The 12,337-nt window shown below is 43.1% G+C and overlaps 1 protein-coding gene across 1 annotated transcript in view; it reads right to left on the reverse strand.

The window, feature by feature from the left end:
• Window positions 1-1,259: 1,259 nt before the first annotated feature.
• LOC126248515 (uncharacterized) overlaps window positions 1,260-12,337 on the reverse strand; it is a 166,880-nt gene continuing 155,802 nt past the window's right edge. The window contains exon 6 of the mRNA XM_049949569.1: window positions 1,260-3,076. Coding sequence (XP_049805526.1) covers window positions 2,877-3,076 — 200 coding nt within the window. The 3' untranslated portion in view covers window positions 1,260-2,876. The remainder of the gene's footprint in view (window positions 3,077-12,337) is intronic.

Consider the following 12,337-nt stretch of genomic DNA (forward strand, 5'->3'; position numbering starts at 1 on the left):
GATTCTTCACAAAGCAGAGTACCTGATAGCAGTGAGTGACAAAAATGTAATAGTGCGATACCAAATGCTTTCAAGTTCACAAGTATTTGTATACAAATGTGTATTTCTTTACGGAAGCTGTCAGCCACAAGTCTGTCTCTGCCCCCTTTCTTTTTTCTTTCTTCATTTCTGAACTTAGTAACTATTAACGTTTATTTGAACATCTTTGAACGATAATGCAACTAGCGTGTGAATTTCATATGTGACATGATTAGTATTGGTTCAAATGGTTCTGAGCACTATGGGACTCAACTTCTGAGGTCATTAGTCCCCTAGAACTTAGAACTAGTTAAACCTAACTAACCTAAGGACATCACAAACATCCATGCCCGAGGCAGGATTCGAACCTGCGACCGTAGCGGCGTTGTGGTTCCAGACTGCAGCGCCTTTAACCGCACGGCCACTTCGGCCGGCGCATGATTAGTATTGCTACATGACTACGTAACTATACAAGTAGTGACATAGTAACGAAGAAGTTGTCAGTGTTTCAGGAAATTATTTGCTTTATTATAATTCCAGTCTTGGATCATAATGTTTATCTGTAGTCAGATAATTAATTTCAGTCGGTAATGGCCATTTTCAGACCTGACTAGGAATGTGTTGCATTGTACATATCACGCCATTACATGTGATAATACACTCAGAATCACTAGCTATCTTGGCTTTGTCAAATAAATAAAAATGTGGGATGTAAGGAGCACCATTGAAGTGTTCATGCTGCACATGAAGAGAGAAACACCTGTACCGTATTTTATGCTGTATACCGAGTATAACTGTGTCTCTAGTCATGTGCAGTATGAATGCTTCAGTGTTTCTCTTGACATGCCACAATTTTATTTCTTTGACACAGGCGGAAATGACTAAAGATTTTATTACACCGTCACATGTAATGACGTGATATATATACTGCAACATGTTTCTACTCAGGTCTGAAGAAGGTCATTATCGACTGAAAGTACTTACCTGATTGCAAATAAATATCGTGATCCAAGAGTGTAATTATAATAAAGCAACTATGTAATTTGTTGATGTTTTTCTACAGTGATAATACTGATTAGAGAATCATTTTCCCCCAATGTGTATTCTTCTAAACATAATGAAATTTTTTATATGGTATTGGTTACATAAAGAAAAATTAATTGTATGGAACATTGCAGTTAATAATTAGTGGATTAATTACACATACATTTTAACAATTTAACTAATTATATTATATAAATAACATGCATTTGTTTTTGCGGACAGACAATGAAACAGTTTTACACTAAGATGTGCCCATTAGTTAGCGGTTACCATCACGTTAATTGCTGCAATTCCATATGATGGTTAAATTCTGTAAATAATTGAATTTTTTGTTATTTTCATTTACATTTTCTTGAACATAATATTTTAGATATTTTCCTTTGACAGCATTTTGTACTTGTTGTTTGAAGTTATGTTTTCATTTAGTCACATCTGTCAAGTCCATATAATCAGTGTCAATGTAATTTAGCATAATCTAGTACACAGCTAGGTGTCTTTTGTATCTGCTTGGGCCCTTCTTTTCTAGTTAATTTCTCATTGAAAGTTTATGTTGCCATAAATTTCTAGATGAAGTTTAGTTTTTGAGATCCAGGGATGGGTGAGGATCCTATGCTCTCCAACAGCAGAATGTTTGTTGTGTTTTGTGATCTTTTTGTAAGTTTATTGATTAGCATTATGGCTCAGAATGTGTTATATTGATGCTACCTTAGCCGTGTCCAAAATTTAAGAGAAATTTTTGTCTTCAGACAACAGTTTTACAAATTGTGAATGCTGCTGCGTGCACGCATTTGTCGTAGTACTGCAGCAGCAGCAAGTGAGCTGGCATTGGTCGACTGTGGTTGCCAACGTATTTGGACTAACTGTTTGTGCCGTGTTCTTATAAACCGTGTCACATGATTAATGTAGCACTGTGGCCCATGGGATGCCTCTAAGACTGAATGTAGTTAGTCTGTCTTGAAACGAATGATATCTGTGGTAATAAATCGTACAGTCAGTGATCTAGCAGTAACTTATCATCTGAACCTTTCATTGTCCTGTTCCTAAAAATTATGTGCAGAAGGAAGTTTATAATTAAATACTTGAGGTAAGGAGGAGTGAGGCAGCATCTATTGAGGTGACACAACGTCCATTGTGTTACAAGTTAATGTATCATTGCCCCAGCCAATTCCTTTGTACTCTTACCACAAAAATAACACGCAAGGACAGTATTTTCATCAATAAAAAGGATTTCCTTCTCAAACGAAACTTTTAGGTGTAGAATCGTAGCTTCCGTAATTGGTCTGAATTCGTGCAAAAATTTACAAATTTTAGAGGAATTTATTTTGAGAAGCAAACATTTATTTTGGTGGAAAGCGTTAATTTTTATTTCATTTTTATTGTAAAGGATTAAAAGGAGACCCTCGTAATAGAGAGCAGATTTACGAAAAACAACGACACATTTATTGTATCGATAAATCTGGAAAAGGAGTTTGTTGATATGGAAGGGAATAAAAGGCTTTCCATTCTGAGACATTCTTGGATCAAATGCAGGTATAGAATAGCAATCCAGTCTCTTTATGCAAAATGGGTTGGAGCAGTTGGGACAGATGGAGTGTACTGGATGCCAAAACGAGTGTAGTAGTAAGGTAGGTAGGATTGCTCATTGTCACCACAGTCGATTATTCTACGTTCTTGTGGACAGAAACCCCCAGAGGAGCCACGCCATTGGGCTCCAGTGGCTACACCTGGGCTGGAGAGGCGACCCTCCCACTACCAAACGGCTCCTTACGGTGGTACGGGCGCTCCCCGGCGTGCAACATGCGGGGCCAGCCACCTCAGCAGTAGAGCCAGTCCTGGTGGTCGGCAGGTCGGCACTGTGGCGGGCACTCCTTGAGCAGCGGCTGCGTGTCGACCCCGAAGCGGTTGCCCACGAAGTTGTAGACGGCCGTGTGGTTGCGGGGCGTCGGGAAGGCCCGCATGTGGCCGTGGCTGCGGTACTTCTGGCAGTAGAAGGCGTCGTGCTGGCACACGTCACCTGCGACAGCGGGTCGCGCCTTACTGCAGGCTGCGCGGCTGAACACTCGGCTGCAGCTCGAGCGCTCACTCGGTGCAGGCGGCGACCAGCACCGCGGCAGCAGAATCCGGTCGCCTAATACACTCCGGCCCGTTGCTCGGATTGTGTCGCAGGTCCCGGGGAAAACAGTGCGAGAAAATCGTTGTGTTCATCAGCACATCTGACTGTGTCAGTAGCATCTGTTCTCAGAGATGTTGACAAACTCCAGCTGGAATCTTACAAAATAATAGTGGTGCAGCGTGTGACCAATTGCTTGATACTAATATCACATCTGCCTACTGCACTCAGTGTATGATGAGAGATTGATCCTGGAATGCACTTTTTTAGTGACGAAGCGTGGCTGCATTTATCGAGCACGTGAACGCTCACAGAACAGTAGACGACTGAGTTGCAGAGGCTCTGCGTGGTACTGAACACGAGTGGAATGTGCAACTGGTGCGACACTAACAGTTGGATTATGGATGACTCTTAACATTGTGAGCCAACGGGCGAGTTGTGGCGCACTGGAAATATTATTTATTCGGATTTGGGGCGGCCGCGCAGGGCGCTCGTCAAAGCCGCGGCCCGGCAGCGACCACGTGGTGCCGAACGTTAGCTGAGCATGAGGGGAGCCCCAGCGTGTGGTCCATCCAGAACGTGGCTGGGAATTCCTTGGTGACGCTGTGCGCCAGGAGGGCCAAAGATGGCGGACTTGTTGAAACTTTCCTGCCAGACATTTCACAGTTCGTATAGAAATTAATAGTAGCCAGATGAATGATGGTGCCTCAAAAAGAAACATGTACATTACTACTACTTACACGACGATTCTGACGGTGTAATCAGATTTTCGATATCTTTATTAGTTTAAAGTTTAGTATCTGACGGTAAATTATACAAGTAACACCCAGCAAAGAATTTCCAAAATATAACCGCTTCATCCGATTTTGTCGATCGCCAAGTCCTTAAAAAGCTATTAGTGTAAACCTAAATTTGTATGAATTACAGGCATGTAACTTGAATAGTTCATGAGTTATTGGAGGTCAAAGTGACCGATTACTATCGATCGTGTCAAGCCATAAGTACTCCACAATTACACCAAGAAACGGTAGCAGCATGCTTATAAATATATTAATTCATCTACGTCTTTGTTTATATCCGATATATACTATTCATGAAGAAATTGGTTAAATATTTACTGTGTTTTAGAAAGCACAGAGACATTAGGCTACTGGCCTACCTTTTGCTTGCTATTCCTTTGATATATGTTTATTTAATTTAATTATGTATCTAACAAATGTCTTAGAGCGTGTTTATGGTCCAGCCGTAGTAATATTTACTTAATTTCAAGTTAGTTAAATTCAAATCCAGTATTTCGAAGGTGTTTTATAATGTTTGTGTGGGTGTGTTGGCTTGCAGACATGGCGCGAGCGCTCTAGCCCATCACAGCGCTCGTGAATGGGGAGGCTGGGTGGGAGCGACTTTGGGAGAGAGGACAGGGGAGTATGGTACGGGACACGGGAAGTGCTGGATGCGACGGCGGATTCGGCTGAAAGACTTGGACAGTGGAGCAGTTTGCCCGTGGTCGCGGGGGACAGAAATATTTCGGAGTGTCGACCTGTGCTCTTGTGTCATTTCCGTGGCTTCTGCTGTGAAGTCGTAGTATGCTTTCAGAAGTGAATATCTCGCGAGCTATGTTGTTGTTCGTAAGTAATTACGTGAAGTAGTAATCTATTGTTTCCCTGTCGTTCAACTTATATTTTATTTTATTGCTGGACCATCAACACCAATAAGTGTTTGCAGAAATCTACCGCATTCTCAAAACAACTACTACTATACTACTCATCATTTAAAGTTATTAAGATAGTACCTGCAGATTTTATGTAATTGCAATCTTTCATTTACAAATTTATACGTTACATTCGCAATTGCCGAGTGATAGAAACCTTCGATCATTCTTTTCATGTGTATATTCATATTGTATACTGTAGACGCAACAGTATTTGACTTGTAATGCGGCAGCTACGTATCCTAGCCCCTAGACAACGAAACCAGCCGAAACGTAATATTTCAACTTTGAGTCTGAGGGTACGCAGCCGAGGGCCACAACACCTCACACATTTCACATTTTATTGGAAATCCCGCAACATGGAAAACAGCTCGAAGTACTGTCACAGACGCAGAGGCAGTGTGCGCTCTTGCATTGTCCAGTACGTGAAACAGCAGCTCTTTTCGATAGTTTTACTCTCAAAAAAATGGTTCCAATATACTGTTCACATTACCCACTACAAGTTATGATTTGGCGACAAAAGATCTGTCTAATAACTCACGTTGCACTAACTGCCCACCACACTACCCATTTTGCATCATCCACAGGCCCTTCGTGTAACTGATGAGGAACCGCAACGTAGACTGTTCTACTACTTCAAGTACCCTGTCAAATGCAGCTGTGCTCGAAGCATTTCGGAGAGACCTCACCGTCATCCACAGGCTGCAGTACCCAGTTGCACCACTGACGTCCAGCAACATTATCTAAGTTGGTCTGTTCATGTTTTACCGCTCCCTTGTTAGGTTTCAGTTAGAGTGTCTCCACAACTCGGTTAGTAAGTTGCTACTGACACACAAAACTCATAACTGGTAAATGGTGCGATGGTTAACTCTAACGGTTCAAGGACTTTCCAAGGCAGTTACTGAACGCCATCACGCCATCGACCACAGTCCGAGCAACGACCCGTAGCATTTGCAGTGATAGGAGCCTCCATCACAGGTACTGGTTGCTGCACAACTTAAGGCTCAGTGCGTGCGCCTTTCGTGATAAACAGTGTCTATCGTTTACCAGTATAACGACCATAGATAGTGAATGGGCTCACTGCAGCGATCTTGAAACACTTACGTGATGTTAGGTTAAGCGCTAATAGCTAGGGGATCATGTAAAGATGGGATTAATGCACAACACAGCGTAAATCATTTACTGTATATTTACGATGCTCATACTATATATTGGAAAGCGTTCTTACAGCAACGAGAAAACAGACAGAAAATTTTACACAGTGCACAGTAATCTAGCTATTTGAAAAGGATGCTAAGACTTACCGGCGCAGTAGTCCAAATGATTGCAAAATCTCCACAATGCAATAAAGGAATGAAGTGGAAAGCCCAACCAATGACTACATGGTTTATCAGCACCACGAAACAAAGAAAAACATATGATACAGTTTCCCATTTAAAAATCCTAAAATATTTAAATTTTACACACAGGATATTTAAGATTACAGGTACAATAACAATAAAGATAATAGGCAAATCCTCTCACTCTCACTCAGTCGTATAGTACAAACGGCAACTCGGTTGTACACCAGCAAGTACACCATGTGTAGGATGGCAGCCAGTCAAGAAATATTTTAGGGAATTAGTCTTAAAAAATTTATTTCAAAGGCCCAGTGGAATCTTTACAAGTTTTCTCCCAGAGTAATTCACGCCGTGTCTACGTGACACAAGTAGCTTGTCTTTCAAAACCGAGGCAGTTCCGTCCAGCTAAAGCTGCTGACAAGAGACGCCCGGAGCCCTCTGCTGAAACTGCTAGCGAATTCACGCCATTCATTTTAGCCAATAGCGTGCGCGGGATACCGATCACGTGTGTGAACGCCGGAGCGTCCTGCGAAGCAGAACACACTCGCTTCTCTCTCTTGGAATCCAGACCTCGAGCAGAACAGACGTCTTTTTGGAAGGCAGAGCCCTAGGAGCGTCCTTTGTCCTCCGTTTATTGAAATAAAACCTCGTTATCGTACTTAATTTCCTGTTTTGTCATGTAACAGAAGCCCTGGATGCCAACTATCAAATGCTGACCGCTCGACCTCCTGTACACTGCCACCACGAGGCATATTTAACAGCTTTCTTCCCCCTTCCCTGCCATCTTATACATTAACATTGGTGTCAGAAGTTTCTCTCCCCATCCCCAAACCACGTACTCTTTTACAATTGATGACAGAAGTGGGATGTAAAAATTGAATCCCCTCTTCCCGGCACGTATTTCTTTTACAACCACTTAGTAAGCAAGTATCCCGTCAGGATCACATGCCTCTTCGCCTGTTGAGCGATTTCGATGACTTCGTGTACCGGAGAGATGAGAGAGGAGCACCTAGAGCCGTGTAGTGCCTCTGGCTTCGGGTTCCGCCAGATATCTTCCAGTTATAAGACTTTTAGAGACACACGAGGAGATTCGAATACTAAATAACAACCCCACGGCCGGCATACGCCCAACCGACGAGGATTTAAATCCAAGCTCACTTCAAGAAAGACGGACCATTTTTCACCTGAAGGCCCTGCTGCGCGTTTAAATCTGGCAACTAAGGCTCACGTGACAGACATATCAGTGCGATTCGTCACTGAGAAACTATGGGTGGTCGTTGAATTCATCTAGGACTGGGATGGACCACTGCTGAAAGAATGCGACCTAATGGTAGCTACAGGACGCGCCCCTGCGTTGTGTGGAAAGCCATGGGCCTAGAACCTGGAACTGGATAGAGGATTAGGTTAAATGCCGAGCGACTTGGCGTTTCCATGTGTTTGTGCTCCGTCAGGTTATCTCTGGTACTACCTAGAAGGCTATCAGGAAACGGAGGAGATAAGAATGAGGAAACAGACTTTCACACTGTGGGTTGTGGAACGTTACACGTGCGACACACTGCAGCATTTTCTCTGAGACCACCATTTTCAAACGGGAAGATATATACATATACTGGGTGATCAAAAAAGTCAGGATAAATTTGAAAACTGAATAAATCACGGAATAATGTAGACAGAGAGGTACAAATTGACACACATGCTTGGAATGACATGGGGTTTTATTAGAACCAAAAAAATACAAACGTTCAAAAATTGTCCAACAGATGGCGCTTCATCTGATCAGAATAGCAATAATTAGCATAACAAAGTAAAGATGATGGAAAGATGATGCTCTTTACAGGAAATGCTCAATATGTCCACCATCACTCCTCAACAATAGCTGTAGTCGAGGAATAATGTTGTGAACAGCACTGTAAAGCATGTCCGGCGTTATGGTGAGGCATTGGCGTCGGATGTTGTCTTTCAGCATCCCTAGAGATGTCGGTCGATCACGATACACTTACGACTTCAGGTAACCCCAAAGCCAATAATCGCACGGACTGAGGTCTGGGGACCTGGGAGGCCAAGCATGACGAAAGTGGCGGCTGAGCACACGGTCATCACCAAACGACGCCCGCAAGAGACCTTTCACGCGTCTAGCAATATGGAGTGTTTTCTTTTTTGTTCTAATAAAACCCCATGGCATTCCAAGCATGTGTGTCAATTTTTACCTCTCTATCTACATTATTCAGTGGTTTATTAAGATTTCAAATTTATACTGACTTTTTGATCACCCGGTATATACACATTTTTTTGTTGTGCCAAGAAGGTTTGAAATCTCCCCGCGCACCACACGGGGCTGTACAGGGCGGGGGAGGAGTGACAGTGGGACACAAAGTACCCTCCGCCACACACTGTAAGATGAATTTTGGAGTGTAGCTGTCGGTATAGATGTGTGACCGTTGTTCAAAAAAGCGCCGCGACACGGAAAACTAGTTATATTCTGGGTGGAAATTATATTTATCTGTAGGTTACTTCGATTTTAATGATAGTAAAACTATTGTCTTATTGTAGTTGTACAGAGTCAATATTCTTCTTCGGAAAAATGTGTATTTTGTGGTGCTTAGTTTATTGGCTGTGAAATGTCCCCTTTGAACAATTATACATGACTGTGCTTAAACTGACACACAATATTTTTAGCGCAACGCAATCTGATTTTCAAAAATCCCTTCAAAAGAATGGCCCTGACTAACATTAACCTATACGTTTCACAAATCACTTACCTCACAAAAATCTTCGTTACTCGAACTACTGCAATACAGCGAGCGCCACTACTGCCAGCTAAATAAAAGATTCAAACTACTGAAGGCACTAACTACTGATAGGCATAGTTAGCAAATGAAAGATTTTGATAGAGAACAATGTATTTACCATAATAGTGTTCAAAAGTCAGAATATATATAGTAGTTCATGACATCCATTCTTACAAATGTACTGTTTCTGGTGGACACACGTCCAGATCATCCGCTCTCACAGATCCGCCATCTCACTTGCCCACATCCACCACTGCTGGCGGCTCACCTCCAACTGCGCAACGCTACGCGCTGTTAACATCCAGCTGCCCAACACTACAATGGCAGACAACAATGCAAAGCAGCCACAGACTGCACACAGCACAGCCAGTGATTTTCATACAGAGCTCTACGTGGCGTTACCAATAAGTAAACCTAAACAGCCTAATTACAGCTGTACTGCTTCTTTTTCGATCATTTGTCTCCAGCTTTCCGCGCCAAAACTAGTATCATTACTACGAAATTCAGTTGGCACAGGGTAACAATTATCAAACTATATAAACTAAAATCGTCATGACTTCTCGACGGTTTGCGTTAAGACGTTCAACTTGCACGGTTGGCAGCAGGGCAGGATGGGAATTAGTATGCGCTGTATGGTTTGGTTTAGTGACGAAGACCACTTTCATTTGGACGAGTTCGTCAATAAGCCAACTTGGCGCATTTGGGGGACTGAGAATTCGCATTTCGCGATTGGGAAGTCTCTGCATCCTCAACGACTGACAGTGCGGTGTGCAAAGTCCAGTCACGGAATAATCAGTGATAAATTCCTTGATGGCACGGTGACTGACGAACGGTACGTGAAGGTTTTGGAACATGATTTCGTCCCCATTATCCAAAGTGATCCCGATTTTGCCAAAATATGGTTCATACAAGACGGAGCTCGACCCAATCGGAGAGTGCTTGGTGTCCTGGAGAAGCACTTTGGGGACCGCATTCTGCCTGTGGGATAGCCAGAGTCCACTGGCATTGGTGTCGATCGGCCGCCATATCCTCCAGATCTGAAAACATGCGACTCCTTTATGTGGGCCTATATTAACGACAATGTGTAACACAATAACCCCAAAACGATTGCTGAGCTGAAAACAGCCATTCAGGTGGTCATCGACAGCACCGATGTTCCGACACTTCTGCGGGTCATTCAGAATTTCGCTATTCGTCTGCGCCACGTCATCGCCAACATATAGTATGAGCATCGTAAATATACAGTAAATGATTTACGCTGTGTTGTGCATTAATCCCATCGTTTGAACATTTTATTTCGGTTGTTCCAATGTGAAACATGTACCTTTGTGAACTTATCATTTCTAAGAACGCATGCTGTTACAGCGTGATTACCTGTGAATACCACATTAGTGCAATAAATGCTCAAAATTATGTCCGTCAACCTCAATGCATTTAGCAATACGTGTAACGACATTCCTCTCAACACTGAGTAGTTCGCCTTCCGTATGTTCGCACATGCATTCACAATGCGCTGACGCATGTTGTCAGGCGTTGTCGATGGATCACGATAGCAAATATCCCACAGAAAGAAATCCGGGGACGTCAGATACGGTGAACGTGCAGGCTATGGTATGGTGCTTCGACGACCAATCCACCTGTCATGAAATATGCTATTCAATACCGCTTCAACCACACGCGAGCTGTGTGCCGGGCAACCATCATGTTGAAAGTACATCGCCATTCTGTCATGCAGTGAAACATCTTGTAGTAACATCGGTAAAACATTACGTAGGAAATCAGCATACATTGCACCATTTAGACTGCCATCGATAAAATTGGGGCCAATTATCCTTCTTCCCATAATGCCGCACCATACATTGACCCGCCAAGGTCGCTGATGTTCCACTTGTCGCACCCATCGTGGATTTTCCGTTGCCCAATAGCGCATTTTATGCCGGTTTACGTTACCGCTGTTGGTGAATGACGCTTCGTCGCTAAATAGAGCGCGTGCAAAAAATCTGTCATCGACCCGTAATGTCTCTTGTGTCCAGTGGCAGAACTGTACACGACGTTCAAAGTTGTCGCCATGCAATTCCTGATGCATAGAAATATGGTACGGGTGCAGTCGATGTGGATGTAGCATTCTCAACACCGACAATTTTGAGATTCCCTATTCTCGCGCAATTTGTCTGTTACTGATGTGCGGATTAGCCGCTACAGCAGCTAAAACACCTACTTGGGCATCATCATTTGTTGCAGGTTGTGGTTGACGTTTCACATGTGGCTGAACACTTCTTGTTTCCTTAAATGACGTAACTAGCCGGCGAACGGTCCGGACACTTGGATGATGTCGTCCAGGATACCGAGCAGCATACATAGCACACGCCCGTTGGACATTTTGATCACAATAGCCATACATCAACACGATATCGACCTTTTCCGCGATTGGTAAACGGTCCATTTGAACACGGGTAATGTATCACGAAGCAAATACCGCCCGCAATGGCAAATGTTACGTGATACCACGTACTTATAAGTTTGGGACTATTGCAGCGCCATCTGTCACAAAGCGAAAAAAGTGGTCCAACTAAAACATTCATATTTCTTTACGTACTACACGAATATGTAATAAGAAATGGGGGTTCCTATTTTGAAAAACGCAGCGGCATCTAGCGGGCCAACCATAGCGTTTCTCCCTTCAAGCTAGACGAGTTTCATTCTTTGTAGTTTTCTCGTCTGATGCTTATTTCGTGAGATATTTGGCCGGTCACTATCAATGGACCACCCTGTATAAGAAAGGTAAAAATAACTGACGCGCAAAATTACAGATCAATCTCCCTAACTTCTGTTTGTTGCAGAATCCTTGAACATATTGTCAGTTCGAATATAATAAGCTTTCCTGGGACTAAGAAGCTTGTGTCCACGAATCGGCATGGTTTTACAAAGCATCGCTCGTGTGGAACTCAGTTTGCCCTTTTCTCACATGATATACTCAGAATTATGGATGACGGGCAACAGGCAGATTTCATATTTCTTGATTTCCGGAAGTCATTTGACATGGTGCCCCGTTGGAGAATGTTAACGAAGGTGAGAGCATATGAAGCAGGTTCGCAGATATGTAAGCAGATCGAAGACTCCTTAATAGAACCCTGTATGTTGTCCTCGACGGCGAGTGTTCATCAGAGACAAGGGTATCGTAAGGACCGCTGTTGTTGTCTATATACATGTTCTCTATATACGTAAATGATTTGGCTGACACGGATGACAGCAGTCTGTTGTTTGCTGATGATGCAGTGGTGTACGTAAGGTAACGAAGTTGAGCGACTGCAGGAAGATAGAAGACGAC

This window comes from Schistocerca nitens, chromosome 1 (genome assembly GCF_023898315.1).
Source record: "Schistocerca nitens isolate TAMUIC-IGC-003100 chromosome 1, iqSchNite1.1, whole genome shotgun sequence".
In the NCBI taxonomy this organism is placed as follows: Eukaryota; Metazoa; Arthropoda; class Insecta; order Orthoptera; family Acrididae; genus Schistocerca; species Schistocerca nitens.